We start from the raw sequence: 16,578 nt of genomic DNA on the forward strand, positions 1-16,578 counted from the left end.
CGATCTCGATGCGCTCTCCCTCGCGCATGTACCGCGCGTCGACCGTCACGCCCCGCTTGTCAATCGGCACCATCCGAAGCGCGCCGTGTCGGAGGTGGATCTCGCCGTCGTCGGCGGTGAGCGTGCGCGCCGTGACGAGGTCGGGGACGAACGTAGCGTGCCAGCGGGTCGCCGTCACATCTTCTCGTTCGCCGGACAGTAAAACGCGGCGTGTTCCAATTTTCAAAATGTTGCCCCATGCCAATGCCATGACGCAGCGAGAGCCTGGAAGTCCATCTAGAAGAGCCAGAGAAGAGTCCCAGCCGCCCAAGTTTCAAGCCGCGCGACCCGCCTGCCTGCCTGCCCTGTGCCTTCCTTCCCCAGTTCCCCTCGTCGGCCGTGGTAACTGACACCTCTCCCCTTTCCACGCGAACCCACCCAGCAGCAGGCCAGGCCAGCGCGGACCGCCCCGTACTCGCACCACCGCGTGTCGGGCCTCCGCTGCCGCCGCGTGCCCGTGCCCCGTCCCACGTCACGGCTCCCCTCGAAGGCCCGTCGACCTCCAACTACTCTTCCCATTACAGCTTATGATTTGATCGATCTTACCTTACCGCTAACATCCATTCCAATTTCCACCAGCGATCAGAGCGTAGGCCAGACTCTCCACAGCAGCGGCAACGCTAGTACTACACCACATGCGGCTCTACGTGTGCGTGCTCGAGGCGCGCGACCTCCCGGCGCCGCCGGACCGCCACGGACACGGCGACGGGGGCGGGCTCTACGCGAGGGTGAAGGTGGGGAGGCAGAGGGCGCGGACGCGGGCGCTGGAGCTGGCGGGCCCGGGCGGCGCGGCGGCGTGGAACGAGGAGTTCGCGTTCGCGGTGGGGGAGGAGGAGGAGGAGGTGGTGGAGGTCCAGGTGGCGCGGCGCCGGGAGGAGGGGGCCGGGAGGGAAGTGCTGGGCAGGGTGAAGCTGCCGCTGCCGCCCGCGCAGGCCGCCTCCGCCGCCAGCGGGAGGCACTCGGTGCCGCCCACCTGGTTCACGCTGCACCCCAAGCACCGCCGGAAGGGCCGTGCCGCCGATGCCGCGGACTGCGGTGCGTGCTGCACGCATTTTCTGCTAAACCTTTTTTTCTTTGCGTGCTGTAATTTCGGTAAATTCCTCCTCGAAATGGTCGGTGCGCGCGGCCGGCTTCTGGGCGAAGCTACCCGTATTGTCTACCGTTGGCAAATGCCGCACGCAAGCTCGCAAGCGATGAGCATGCTCTCACGGAATGGAAAGTCAGTGCCTATCATCGTAAGCCACGGAATGGAAAGTCAGTGCGTATCACCACCTTGAGCGCACCGGCGATGCAGCGTCATGTCTCTCTCACGGGTGAGACATGAGAGAGACGGGCGGCATGTGTAGTGGTGATAGAATAATCACGCACTAAGCCCAGCTTTTCTGCCTGACGCATACAGTCTTCTGTCTGTGCTGGTAGTTTTCAGACGCGATATCTACCGACAATTCCATATTTGTCTGGAGAGTTCAGGCCCAGTAAATAAATGTGGAGTATATGTTATATCTTGCGTGATGATTGCATTTTGTATCATCTTCGTTGGTGAATTGTCTGTCTGCTGATAATGATTTTGCTTGTGTATCTTCCTGCCAGGGAAAATTCTTCTCACATTCTCACTCTATGGAGAGAACAGTGACAATACTGTCATCCACTCATCTCCCTGTCCAAGCTCCAGGAGTGGCACAGATGTGGAAATTGAGAGATCAGATTGTAGGGAACATTCAGGCGCCAACGGTGTGGTGCTTGATTCCGCAAGGAGTTCTGCAGTGGAAAACACTTCTGCAGATTATTCTGACCGTTCAATACAAGCAGATTCCGAAACAGTTTCTGAAGATGATGGCCTGGTAGAGCCTAGTGCAGCAGCAACCACAAAGAGTGCACATGACAGTGACGCTGAGCCGTCTGTTTCAGATGCAAGCTTTGAAGAAGCCATGGAAACCATGAAGGCAGCGAGTAGCACACCAGACATGCCGGATGATCTCGGCGGCGGCGTAATGTTTGAGCACACTTACCTCGTGGAGGCGAAGGATTTGAACTCTCTTCTCTTCGGACCTGATTCCCAGTTCTCCAGGGACCTGCGTGAGCTGCAGGGTACCACGGACTACGACGAGCAGCCATGGACATGGAAGAGCCAGGACCCTCCCAGCTTAACCAGGACATGTCGGTACACCAAAGGCGCATCAAAACTCATGAAAGATGTCAAAACCATCGAGGAACAGACGTATCTCAAAGCCGATGGCAAGAATTTCGCCATCATGACTCGGGTTCGTACTCCAGAAGTTCCATTTGGAAACTGCTTCGAGGTTGTCTTGCTCTACAAAATAACCCATTCCCCTGAGTCTTCACCAGGTGAAGAGAGCTCACATCTGACCGTATCATACAATGTGGAGTTCCTCCAGAGCACCTTGATGAAAAGCATGATCGAGGGAAGTGTTCGGGATGGGCTCAAAGAGAACTTCGAAAGCTTTGCGGAAATTTTGTCTCAGCATGTGAAACTGGCTGATGCCGCAGGGATGGATAAAGAGCAGCTGTTGGCGCCACTGCAGACGGATCGTCAGTCTCATATCAGACTTGCTTACAAGTATTTCTGCAATTTTACTGTGATCTCGACAGTGATAATGGCTGTGTATGTTCTTGTGCACATCCTTCTGTCCAGGCCAGGACCACTTATGGGCCTCGAGTTCAGCGGTCTAGATTTACCGGACACGTTTGGAGAGCTGATCACATCAGGCATACTAGTTCTTCAGATGGAGCGTTTTCTAAATATGGTATATCATTTTGTACAAGCAAGAATACAACGAGGTATGCCTTATTTCAACTTTGCAGCTACTGTATCTCTCTCTCATGCACAACACATGCGACCGAACTAGTCAATTTCATAATTGTGCTACTTCTGAAACCGCCTTTTGACACAGGAGGTGATCACGGGGTTAAGGCAAATGGTGACGGTTGGCTATTAACTGTAGCTCTGCTAGAGGCCACAAGCTTGCCGCCTGTTTCTTGTGGATCAGTAGACCCTTATGTTGTGTTCAGTTGTAATGGTGTAACGAGGACAAGCTCTGTTCAACTCCAGACTCAGGAACCTCAATGGAATGGTTAGTATATTTCACTTGTTAGCCCACCTCACACTTGTCGAAAACCTAGTAGCTTTGTCTGATGTATGATTGATTGACTTGTGACTTAACTGAAATATTGCTGCAGAGATAATGGAGTTTGACGCCATGGAAGAGCCACCTGCTATGTTGGATGTTGAGGTTTTCAATTTTGATGGCCCATTCGACTTGGCAATCTCATTGGGACATGCGGAAATTAACTTTCTTAAGCACACACCAACAGAACTAGCAGATATATGGGTACCACTGGAGGGAAAACTAGCTCAGACATGCCAGAGTAGGCTACATTTGAGAATATTTCTTGAGAATACTAAAGGACCTGAGACATCAATGAGAGATTATCTTAACAAGATGGAGAAGGAAGTCGGTAAGAAGGTATTGTTTGGTTAACTTGCCCACAGATGTCCATTAGTGGTAACATTTTTGACAACCCGACTATTCGCATAATTTTCTTGCAGTTACATGTTCGGTCACCGCACAGAAATTCAACATTTCAGAAGCTTTTTGCTTTGCCTCACGAAGAGTTCCTTATAGCAGACTATGCATGTTCCTTAAAGAGGAAATTGCCATTGCAGGTAAAATTGTTTTAATTTGTTATTTCTTTTTTCCTCCCTGGATTTACGATGTTTCGTGGTTTTCTGGTATTAGGTGAAGAAAGAAAGTTATGTTATTTGTGGATGATTCTTAGATATGTTCATGTTAATAATTTAGTTGGAAGGTTTGATAAATCAAGCCTCTTGGTGAACACTGTTAAGTTGTATTGGTTATGAATGTTCATTTGTAGTTGCTCTGCTGCAGGGAAGGCTATTTCTGTCAACCAGAATAGTTGGTTTCTATGCTAATTTGTTTGGGCATAAAACGAAATTCTTCTTTCTGTGGGACGATGTCGAGGAAGTCGAGGTGTTACCTCCATCTTTCACAACAGTAGGCACCCCATCATTGGTGTTTATGTTAAAGAGTGGGCGTGGGCTTGACGCCAAGAATGGCGCGAAGTCGCAGGATAAGGAAGGGAGGCTGAAATTCCAGTTCCATTCATTTGCATCGTTCAACAAGGCTAGTAGGTTTGTATCCTCCGATACCTCCATCGGTGTCGAAATAAGTAGGTTCCCATTGATGAAAAACCACCGTTTCTTTTTAGGACAATCATTGGTCTGTGGAAAACAAAGTCTTCAGCTATTGAACAGAGGGCCAAGCTGGAAGAAGATCATGGAGATGAGAGCTATGACGATCTTGACGACGTTCAGTCTATGTTGAGCATTGGAGACGTGACCCTCTCAAAGGAGTATACAGTGGAACATCCTATTGATGTGAGATCTCTATTGCTTCTCCTCTCTTCTGTTCTTCTGTATCCAACGGATATCCTTTGATTCCTCGTTGGCAAATTTGCAGGCAGATTTGCTGATGGGGGTGTTCGACGGTGGCCCCCTGGAGACTCGGACGATGAGCAGGGTGGGGTGCCTCGACTACACGGCGACCCCGTGGGAGGAGACCAAGCCGGGCGTGCTGGAGCGGCACGCCAGCTACAAGTTCAACCGCTACATGTCCATCTTCGGCGGCGAGGTGGTGAGCACCCAGCTGAAATCGCCCTCGGAGGACGGCGACGGGTGGACGGTGTACGACGTCATGACGCTGCGCAACGTCCCCTTCGGCGACTACTTCCGGGTGCATCTGAGGTACGACGTACGGAGCGTGGCGTCGTCGGAGCCGCCGAGCTGCCGGTGCGAGGTGCTGGTGGGCATCGAGTGGCTCAAGAGCAGCAAGTTCCAGAAGCGGATCGCCAGGAACATCTGCGACAAGCTGGCCCACAGGGCCAAGGAAGTCCTCGAGGTGGCCGGCAAGGAGATAGCCTCGGCAATGTCGGGCTCGGCTAGCTAACTGAGCTGGAGGATCGGGCGTTTTTGTTGACCATCTTCCGGCAAAGCTGCGTGGAGCGTAGCAGCTTAGTCGTTACCGTTTCGTAGCTGACGGAGACGTGACACGCGCGAACAGCAGTGCGCTAACACCCCAATACCCGATGTATTAGTGCCTACAAACTTATACAGAAGTAAATAAAAAGAGCGGAGGAAATCTTCTGTGGGAAAAGTATCAAGTATGTAGAGCACGAAAGCTATGTCGGCATGTCGTTGAGAAGTGGTAAGACGGCTGTCTGGCGCAGCGTTGTGCGTTGCGTCGGCAACTCGTCTCACGGGCACTCGTCTGGGTAGATCCGGTGACGACACCTTGTGGAACGTGGGCAGCACTTGCGCCTGCTGTCTTTCGGCCGCGCCGCGCGTGGGCGTCGAGTGGTACTGGTACCTGCCGGTGGGATGCGGATCAGGAGTGATCGGTTAGTTCTACAACAACTCCAACACACGCAATTTGCCCGCTTTTTGTCCATTTAAATCTGTTTGGATACATGTTTTTTGTCCGTTTAGATCTGTTTGGATGCACGTTTTGTCTTTTTTATTAGTTTGTGATTCCGTTTAGATCTGTTTGGATGCACGTTTTGTCTTTTTTATTAGTTTGGGTTGATCAGACGGACGCACATCCGTTTGGATCCACTTGAACGCGCGTTTTATTCGTTTGGGTTGATCAGACGAACGTGTGCATCCACCTTTTGATTTGGGTCGGCTAGTGTGTTCAACAAGAGGCATACCCATATTTGCGCGTGTTCAAAGAAAAATTATAAATAATACACCCGCTTGCTCTGGACCCCCTTTCACACTCTATTTCAGGCATCAAACAATTGCCTACCCGCTTGAAACTTCGTATTGTACCTTCTTACTTTGCTCAATGATTTTCTTAAGTTCCAATTCGAGAGATTCTTTAAACCACCTTTCCCGAGTCATCTACCAGATAAGCAACCTTGCAGAGGTCCGTTCTTCTAAAGTTACCCCTTATCCGTTTGTAAGTACGATGGAGTTCCCGAAGAAAGGATGACAATTTCGTCACGATGCCCTGATGCAAAGAAATGAGGACATCAACGCAATGGACTGACGTCTTCGATAAGAGCAACCAAGACAAGAAGACTCGTTAGAATTTCACAACCAAATCCTTTTCCCCTCACCCTACCTCTTAAATCTCGGGACGAGATTTCTTGCAGTGGAGGAGATTTGTAACACTCCAAGAATCACGCTACAGTAATCTCCCACTAATGGTGCCATGTCAGCAAGTTTAATCAAGCCAAATTTGCCACTTGTTAAAAATCAAAGCCATATTCAAATTTAAAATGCAAGTCAAATATTTATTTCTTCAAACAGTAAAACTAAAATGTTCACCTTATCCTATAAATTCCCCTGATCATTGTCATGTTGAAACCAACCTCTTTTGATTTCCGAAAATGCCCATGGGAATTAATTTAGTGCTCCAACATGAATTATTTTGGCCTTTTCAATTTCTAAAAATGGTTAGACAACTCCTTTTGACCCCAAACTTTTTGTTCCATCTCAAGTTATTATGTTAGATTTATGTGTCAAGTTTTGTTCAAAACAAAACTCATTTGGTACTAAAAGAAAATGCAAAAAAGAACAAAGTTTTAAAAAAATAAAACAAATAAAAGGAAAGGAAAGAAAAGGAAAAACCAGGTACTGTGCACGTGAGGCCCAAGTGCACAGCACCAGGCCCAGCCCACCGCCTCACCTCCTTCAACCTCTTGCCGCAGCCGTCCAGTGCGCGTGGCCGCGTAGATGGTGCCACGACGATGCTACAACGTTGAAGAAATGTCTATAAATATCCCCGCGAATCCCCTGGAGCCCTAGCCCCCCTTCTCTCCCCCTCGCCCCGCTCTCTCACTCTCCTCGCAACCGCCCGAACGCGGCTGTCGCTACGCCACCATCGTTCTTGTAGCCACTTTCATCCCCGCGCCAGTGACTGTGTCCCGGAGCTCCGGTGTGGTCGTCCTCGTCGTCCACACCCACTGGAGCAAGCCGGAACCCCCTGCATCCCCGACATCAAGCCGTTCCCCACCGCCTCGGCCGTCATCGATCTGCTCCAAACGCCGCCTCCCCGGCTCCCTCGACCCCTTCCCGAGCTCTGCTGTGAGCACCCGCACTCTTCTCCCTTCTGTACAAGCTCAGGTTCGAGCTGGAGCTGACACTATCCGCCTCCGAGCTCCGCCGTCGCTCTGTAACCGTCGTCTGTCGTGCCCTGCCTGCCCCTGCGCCTCGCCGTACACGCAAGCGCGTGATACGTCCATTTTGCATCATGCTTTTATATCGATATTTATTGCATTATGGGCTGTTATTACACATTATGTCACAATACTTATGCCTTTTCTCTCTTATTTTACAAGGTTTACATGAAGAGGGAGAATGCCAGCAGCTGGAATTCTGGGCTGGAAAAGGAGCAAATATTAGAGATCTATTCTGCACAACTCCAAAAGTCCTGAAACTCCACGAAATTCAGTTTTGGAATATATTAAAAATATTGGGTGTAGAAAGCAGAGGGGGGGGGGGGGCACCCACCGTTCACGAGGGTGGAGGGCGCGCCCCCTGCCTCGTGGGCCACCTGGAAGCCCCCCGATGCCCATCTTCTGGTATAAGGTGTCTTTTGCCTAGGAAAAAATCAGAAGGAAGATTTCGGGACGAAGGGCCGCCATCTCGAGGCGGAACCTGGGCAGAACCAATTTAGGGCTCCGGCGGAGCTGTTCTGCCGCGGAAACATCCCTCCGGGAGGGGGAAATCATCACCATCAATGCTCTCATCGGGAGGGGGTCAATCTCCATCAACATCTTCACCAGCACCATCTCCTCTCAAACCCTAGTTCATCTCCTGTATCCGATCTTTGTCTCAAAACCTCAGATTGGTACCTGTGGGTTGCTAGTAGTGTTGATTACTCCCTGTAGTTGATGCTAGTTGGTTTATTCGGTGGAAGATCATATGTTCAGATCCTTTATGCACATTAATACCCCTCTGATTATGAACATGAATATGATTTGTGAGTAGTTACGTTTGTTGCTGAGGACATGGGAGAAGTCTTGTTATAAGTAGTCATGTGAATTTGGTATTCGTTCGATATTTTGATGAGATGTATGTTGTCTTTCCTCTAGTGGTGTTATGTGAACATCGACTACATGACACTTCACCATTGTTTGGGCCTAGGGGAAGGCATTGGGAAGTAATAAGTAGATGATGGGTTGCTAGAGTGACAGAAACTTAAACCCTAGTTTATGCGTTGCTTCGTAAGGGGCTGATTTGGATCCATATGTTTCATGCTATGGTTAGGTTTACCTTAATTCTTCTTTCATAGTTGCAGATGCTTGCGAGAGGGGTTAATCATAAGTGGGATGCTTGTCCAAGGAAGGGCAGTACCCAAGCACCGGTCCACCCACATATCAAATTATCAAAGTAACGAACGTGAATCATATGAGCATGATGAAAACTAGCTTGACGATAATTCCCATGTGTCCTCGGGAGCATTTTCCTTTATATAAGAGTTTGTCTAGGCTTGTCCTTTCCTACAAAAAGGATTGGGCCACCTTGCTGCACCTTGTTTACTTTTTTTACTTGTTACCCGTTACGAATTACCTTATCATAAAAATATCTGTTACCGATAATTTCAGTGCTTGCAGAGAATACCTTACTGAAAACCGCTTGTCATTTCCTTCTGCTCCTCGTTGGGTTCGACACTCTTACTTATCGAAAGGACTACGATAGATCCCCTATACTTGTGGGTCATCAAGAATCTTTTCTGGCGCCGTTGCCGTGGAGTGAAGCGCCTTTGGTAGGTGGAATTTGGTAAGGAAAATTTTATATAGTGTGCTGAAATTTACTGTCACTTGTTACTATGGAAAATAATCCTTTGAGGGGCTTGTTCGGGGTATCTTCACCCCGACCAGTAGAGCAAAGAGTTGCTCCTCAACCTACTGAAAATGTTTACTTTGAAATTCCTTCGGGTATGATAGAGAAATTGCTAGCTAATCCTTTTACAGGAGATGGAACATTACATCCCGATATGCACCTAATCTATGTGGATAAGTTTGTGGATGATTTAATCTTGCAGGTATGCCCGAGGATGTTATCAAGAAGAAGGTCTTCACTTCATCTTTGAAGGGAAAGGCATTGACATGGTTTAGGCTATGTGATGATATTGGACCATGGAACTACAACCGATTGAAATTGGAATTTCATCAGAAGTTTTATCCTATGCATCTGGTTCCTCGTGATCGTAATTATATATATAATTTTTGGCCTCGCGAAGGAGAAAGTATCGCTCAAGCTTGGGGGAGGCTTAAGTCAATGTTATATTCATGCCCCAATCATGAGCTCTCAAGAGAAATTATTATTCAAAAAATTTATGCTCGGCTTTCTCTCAATAATCGCTCCATGCTCGATACTTCTTGTACTAGTTCTTTTATGATGAAAACTATTGAATTCAGATGGGATTTATTGGAAAGAATTAAACGCAACTCTGAAGATTGGGAACTCGATGAAGGTAAGGAGTCAGGTATAACACCTAAGTTTGATTGTGTTAAATCTTTTATGGATACCGATGTTTTTCGTGAATTTAGCACTAAATATGGACTTGACTCTGAGATAGTAGCTTCTTTCTGTAAATCATTTTCTACTCATGTTGATCTCCCTAAGGAGAAGTGGTTTAAATATCATCCTCCCATTGAATTAAAAGTAGTTGAACCTATTAAAGTTGAAGAAAAGACTATCACTTATAACGTTGATTCTATTGTTCCTACCGCTTATATTGAGAAACCACCTTTCCCTGTAAGAATAAAGGATCATGCTAAAGCTTCAACTGTGGTTTGTAAGAGTAATGCTAGAACATCTACACCCTCTGAGCAAATTAAAGTTGATCCTAGTATTTCTATGGTTAAGGATCTCTTGGTCGATAACATTGATGGGCATGTCATTTATTTCTGTAATGAAGCTGCTAGAATTGCTAGACCCGATACTAAAAATAAACACATACATGTTGTCGGCATGCCTATTGTTTGGAGATCATTGTTATCATGGCTTATGTGATATGGGTGCTAGTGCAAGCACAATACCTCATTCCTTATACAAAGAAATTATGCATGATATTGCACCTGCTGAGATAGAAGATATTGATGTTACAATTAAGCTTGCCAACAGAGATACTATTTCACCAGTTGGGATTGTTAGAGATGTTGAAGTCTTGTCTGGGAAAGTTAAATATCCTACTGATTTTCTTGTTCTTGGTTCCCCACAAGATGACTTTTGCCCCATTATATTTGGTAGACCCTTCTTGAATACTATTAATGCTAGGATAGATTGCGAAAAGGATATTGTTACTTTTGGTTTAGGGGATATGTCTCACGATTTTAATTTTGCTAAATTTCGTAGACAACCCCATGATAAAGAATTTCCTAGTAAAGATGAAATTATTGGTCTTGCTTCTATTGCCGTGCCTCCTAATGTTCCTTTAGAACAATATTTGCTAGACCATGAAAATGATATGTTTATGAATGAAAGAAGGGAAATAGATGAAGTATTCTTTAAACAGGGGCCTATTTTGAAACACAACTTGCCTGTTGAAATTCTAGGGGATCCTCCTCCACCCAAGGGTGATCCCGTGTTTGAGCTTAAACCATTACCTGATACTCTTAAATATGCTTATCTTGATGAGAAAAAGATATATCCTGTTATTATTAGTGCTAACCTTTCAGAGCAGGAAGAAGGTAAATTATCGAAAACTCTGAAGAAGCACCGCGCTGCTATTGGATATACTCTTGATGATCTTAAGGGAATTAGTCCCACTCTATGCCAGCACAAAATAAAATTGGAGAAGGACGCTAAACCGGTTGTTGATCACCAACGACGGTTAAATTCTAAGATGAAAGAAGTTGTAAGAAATGAAATACTAAAGCTTCTAGAGGCACGTATAATTTATCCTGTTGCTGATAGTCAGTGGGTAAGTCCTGTCCATTGTGTCCCTAAGAAGGGAGGTATTACTGTTGTTCCTAATGATAAAGATGAATTGATCCCACAAAGAATTGTTACAGGTTATAGAATGGTAATTGATTTCCGCAAATAAATAAAGCTACTAGGAAAGATCATTACCCTTTACCTTTTATTGATCAAATGCTAGAAAGATTATCCAAACATACACATTTTTGCTTTCTAGATGGTTATTCTGGTTTCTCTCAAATACCAGTGTCTAAAGAGGATCAGGATAAGACCACTTTTACCTGCCCTTTCGGTACCTTTGCTTATAGACGTATGCCTTTTGGTTTATGTAATGCACCTGCTACCTTTCAAAGATGTATGACTGCTATATTCTCTGACTTTTGTGAAAAGATTGTTGAGGTTTTCATGGATGATTTCTCCGTGTATGGAACTTCTTTTGATGATTGCTTAAGCAACCTTGATCGAGTCTTGCAGAGATGTGAAGAAACTAATCTTGTCTTGAATTGGGAGAAGTGCCACTTTATGGTTAATGAGGGTATTGTCTCGGGGCATAAAATTTCTGAAAGAGGTATTGAAGTTGATAAAGCCAAAGTTGATGCTATTGAAAAGATGCCGTGTCCTAAGGACATCAAAGGTATAAGAAGTTTCCTTGGTCATGCCGGTTTTTATAGGAGGTTCATTAAAGACTTCTCTAAAATTTCTAGGCCTCTCACTAATCTGTTACAAAAAGATGTTCTGTTTGTCTTTGATGATGATTGTGTAGAAGCATTTGAAATACTTAAGAAAGCCTCGATTTCTGCACCTATTGTTCAGCCACCTGATTGGAATTTACCCTTTGAAATTATGTGTGATGCTAGTGATTATGCTGTAGGTGTTGTTCTAGGACAAAGAGTCAATAAGAAATTAAATGTTATTCAATATGCTAGTAAAACTCTAGACAGTGCCCAGAGAAATTATGCTACTACTGAAAAAGAATTTTTAGCAGTTGTATTTGCTTGTGATAAGTTCAGACCTTATATTGTTGATTCTAAAGTAACTGTTCACACTGATCATGCTGCTATTAAATTGTAGCGACCAGACCTCAAACAGTCTGATCTCTGTGCATCAGTGTCATCCCTGGATCAGTAATGCTGACACACACAGTACTTGAAGGATTTATAACAGAGTAGCAATCACACACTTATTACATCGAATGTCTCAAAAGAGAACTTATTACAATAAATATGGCTTAAGGCCATCTACAACGATAACAGCGGAAGGCTTGGAAGATAAAGTGAGTCCATCAACTCCAACGGCATCACTGAGTGAAAGACCACGACCTAAGGCTCCTTACTCGTCATCTGAAAAGTCTGCAACATGATACGTTGCAGCCCGAAAACGGGTCAGCACATGGAATATGCTGGCAATGTAACACAAAAGGATAATGAACAAAATAATGCTATCACTACATGCATATATGGCTGGTGGAGGCTGTAGGGTTAATATGTTTTTGCGAAAAGCCAAATTTTCCCTACTTCAAAGGAATAAGTTTTATTTAACTACAAAGTTTGTTGAAAATATTGAGAAGGTAAACCCCCTCTCAATCCCAATTAAAAGTGATCATTAACAACCCAACAAATTATTTAAGTAGTGATGAGATCAACATGATAATCCAAGAACCAGATACTCAAGATGTCCATAAGGGGGGACACGGCTAACCATGATTAGTTTGTACACTCTGCAGAGGTTTGTGCACTTTTCCCCACAAGACTCGATCTCCTCCATTTGAATTCTCGCACTACATGATGTTTGAGAAACGGATGACCGAGACATAGTCTTTCAGAAGCGTTAGCACGTTACGATGGGTAGACCGTACCACCTACATCCCCTACATCTGCTAGTCTACCACTTTAAGAGTTCACACGACTTAATCAACTATGCTAGAGCCCATAATAGCTTGTGGCTGCACACGGAAGTTTCTAGTATGAATAATCTTATGATCCCTTTGAGCCTGGGTGGCAGTCCATAGGAGAATCACACGGTACCCCGGGATTTCCAAAAAAAAATAGGCAATCACTGGGTACCCCAGGTGCCTCAATCCACCCAGATGTGTATTTAAGTTGCCACCTTAAGTTGAACCATTAATTAACAACCTCACATCTGTCATGGATACACTCAAACCCAATCCATGTCTACGAGCATCACATAGCAATATAAGCATAACGTAGAAGTAACTCCCAAGGTTTGAGTGCAGGGCAATAGGTTCCTACCTCATCAACTACTTCCCGATACCCACATGTTATCAATTCCTAACCATGCAATGTTTGAGGGTGAAACTAATGCATAAAAACTGGGTATGAAAGGGATATGATCAAAGTGTTACTTGCCTTGCTGATGATCCGTGAAACCTAGAGATTCAAATAGCAAGCGGCGCACTCCGGGTACTCTATCGCAAACAAACAAGCATACAATAAGCACTCATCTAATGCATAGGAAAAACTCAAATAAGAGATCTAACCAGAATGTTCAACTTAAGAACTCCGGTTTGCAAAAAGAATCAAATCAAACGAAGCAACGAAAATCAAACGGCGAAAGAAACAAGCTTCGTTTACTAATCTGGACCTAAGTCAAATTTTACAGTAGCAAAAACTTGTTTGAGTTGGTTAAACGGAAAGAGGGTTTCGAGACGAAACTCTAGGCGCTTGAATCGCCTGATTCCGATAAACGAGCGAAAAGTTATACTAGAACGAAAATCGGATCAGAAATCGCGATCAGAAATAATCGCGGAAAAATCCGAGAAAAAGAAAACGGACGAACAGACTAAGGAACGAACGTTCGCTGTCTGCGGTTAAACGGTGAAAATCATTCGTTAAAACGAACGAACGAGCGTTCGCTATATAACTAAACCGAACAAAAATAAAAACCGATCTAATAAAAAAACAACCGCGGTTTTATAAAAAAACCGGGCGGTTAACCGGCGAAAACCGGCGGCGGATCCGGTGGCTACCTCCGGTAGCGGCGGACTCCGGCGAGGGCGGCGGCGGTCGGCGGGGTCCGGCGGGTGGCGGCGGTCGGCGGCGACGGCGGGCGGCGGGGTCGGCAGCGGCGGCGGCGGCGGCGGCTGGGGCCGGGCTAGGGTTTGGGCGACGGGGTGGGCTGGGCTGGGGCGGCTCGGGGGCGCGCTATTTAAAGGGGCCGGCCGGGCGGAGTCCTGGCCGAATACGGCCCGAGGTCGGTTCGCGTTTTTTAAATAATTTCTCACAGAAAAACAAATAAAAGAAATACTAAACAGACTCCAAAAATCCCGAAATAAATTTTCCCCGTCCTCTAAAATCTAGCCGGACAAGATGAACATTTATTTGGGGTCTAAATGCAATTTTGAAAAACGTTTATTTTTCCTAATTCAAATAAAATAGCGACAAAACTCCGAATAAAATCCAATATTTGATTTTAATATTTTTCCTCCAATATTTCATTTATTTTGGAGAAGTCATATTATATCCTCTCATATATTTGAATACGAAATATTTTCAGAGAGAAAGATAATTAAAACAAATAATCCTCGTTTCAATATTTGATAAAATTCAAATATGAAAACAGGGAAATCCCCAACTCTCTCCGAGGGTCCTTGAGTTGCTTAGGATTTCGAGGATCGCGAAACGAAATGCAGCAAAAAATATGATATGCATGAATGATCTATGTATAACATTCCAAATTGGAAATTTGGGATGTTAGAAACCTACCCCCTTAAGATGAATCTCGCCCTCGAGATTCGGGTTGGCTAGAAAATAGGTGTGGGTGGTCTTTCCGTAGGTCTTCCTCTCGTTCCCAAGTGGCTTCATCCTTGGTATGGTGACTCCACTGAACTTTGCAGAACTTGATTACTTTGTTGCGTGTAACTCGGCTGGCAAACTCGAGTATCTTGACTGGTTTCTCCTCATATGTCAAATCACTATCCAAACGTATCGCTTCTAGCGGCACTGTATCTCTTAGAGGAATATCAGTCATCTCCGCGTGGCACTTCTTCAATTGAGAAACGTGGAAGACATCATGAACTCCGGACAAACCTTCAGGTAATTCCAACTTGTAGGCAACTTCTCCCATATTCGGGTAATTCCAACTTGTAGGCAACTTCTCCCATACGTTCCAAAACTTTGTATGGTCCTACAAAATGTGGTGCTAACTTTCCTTTAACTCCAAAGCGCTTCACTCCTCGAAGTGGTGATACTCGAAGATACACTCTGTCTCCGACTTCGTATACTATCTCCTTGCGTTTAGAATCCGCGTAACTCTTCTGCCTGGATTGGGCTACCTTGAGTCTACCGCGAATCAGCTTAACCTTCTCTTCAGACTGTTTAATCAAATCTGGTCCAAACAACTGTCGGTCTCCAACTTCGTCCCACAACAACGGTGTTCTGCACCTCCTTCCGTACAGTGCTTCGAAAGGGGCCATCTTCAAACTGGCTTGATAACTGTTGTTATAAGAGAACTCTGCATAAGGCAAATTATCGTCCCAACTAGATCCATAGTCTAGCGCACAAGCTCTCAACATGTCCTCCAGAATCTGATTTACTCTTTCAGTCTGTCCATCCATTTGCGGGTGAAAAGCTGTACTGAACTCTAGTCTGGTTTCCAAAGTTTCATGCAACTGATTCCAAAACTTTGAAGTAAACTGGGTTTCTCTATCTGATACAATGGTCCTCGGAACTCCATGCAGATATACGATCCTGGTCATGTATATCTTTGCTAACTTAGCACTGGTGTAAGTGGTCTTCGCTGGGATGAAATGAGCTACTTTCGTCAAACGATCGACTACAACCCATATTGAGTCATAGCCTGAACGAGTCCTGGGTAATCCCGTGATAAAATCCATGCCTAGTTTATCCCACTTCCATTCGGGTATAGGCAATGGCTGTAGCAATCCTGCTGGCTTCTGATGTTCTGCCTTCACTCTCTGACATACATCACAAACTGCTACATATTCCGCAATATCCTTCTTCATTCCGGTCCACCAGAAACTATCCCTCAAATCCAGATACATCTTGGTATTTCCTGGGTGAATCGAATATGGTGAATCACGGGCCTCTTGCAGAATCAACTTCCTGATCTCCTGATCATTGGGCACATATACGCGGTCCTCAAACCATAAGGTATCGTGCTCATCCTCACGAAATCCTTTAGCCTTTCCTTTACTCATCCTTTCCTTTATCTCAGCAATCTCCTTGTCCGTCTTCTGAGCTTCTCTGATCTTATCCATCAAGGTAGACTGGATTTCCAAGGCTGCTACATAACCTCTTGGAACTATCTCCAAACACAGCTCACAAAGGTCTTCTGCTAACTCCTTGGGTAACTCTCCGGTCATGAGGGTATTTACATGACTCTTGCGGCTCAACGCATCAGCTACTACGTTAGCCTTTCCTGGATGATAATGCAATCTCATATCATAATCCTTAATGAGCTCTAGCCATCTCCTCTGTCTGAGATTCAGCTCCTTCTGCGTGAAGATATACTTCAAACTCTTGTGATCTGTGTATACCTCACAATGGTTTCCGATGAGAAAATGTCTCCATGTTTTCAACGCATGCACTACG

General features: G+C 45.5%; 1 protein-coding gene across 1 annotated transcript; it reads left to right on the forward strand.

Annotated features, from left to right (window-relative positions):
• Positions 1–503: 503 nt before the first annotated feature.
• Positions 504–5,231, forward strand: LOC109745591 (C2 and GRAM domain-containing protein At5g50170). The gene is made up of 8 exons (XM_020304714.4): positions 504–1,074; positions 1,630–2,838; positions 2,952–3,131; positions 3,238–3,524; positions 3,608–3,724; positions 3,948–4,210; positions 4,288–4,456; positions 4,539–5,231. Exons 1-8 carry the CDS (start codon positions 675–677, stop codon positions 5,022–5,024), a joined length of 3,111 nt encoding a protein of 1,036 aa, XP_020160303.1. The 5' UTR covers positions 504–674; the 3' UTR covers positions 5,025–5,231.
• The last annotated feature ends 11,347 nt before the right edge of the window (positions 5,232–16,578 follow it).

This window comes from Aegilops tauschii, chromosome 2, assembly GCF_002575655.3.
Source record: "Aegilops tauschii subsp. strangulata cultivar AL8/78 chromosome 2, Aet v6.0, whole genome shotgun sequence".
Taxonomy (NCBI): domain Eukaryota; kingdom Viridiplantae; phylum Streptophyta; class Magnoliopsida; order Poales; family Poaceae; genus Aegilops; species Aegilops tauschii.

What these genes read in the sequence shown, in the direction of transcription:
- LOC109745591 (XM_020304714.4), top strand. Translation starts at nt 675, where the DNA reads ATGCGGCTCTACGTGTGCGTGCTCGAGGCGCGCGACCTCCCGGCGCCG. An exon ending in CGCCGATGCCGCGGACTGCG is followed by an intron (nt 1,075 to 1,629) that starts GTGCGTGCTGCA and finishes TCTTCCTGCCAG; the next exon opens with GGAAAATTCTTCTCACATTC. An exon ending in AGAAGGAAGTCGGTAAGAAG is followed by an intron (nt 3,525 to 3,607) that starts GTATTGTTTGGT and finishes ATTTTCTTGCAG; the next exon opens with TTACATGTTCGGTCACCGCA.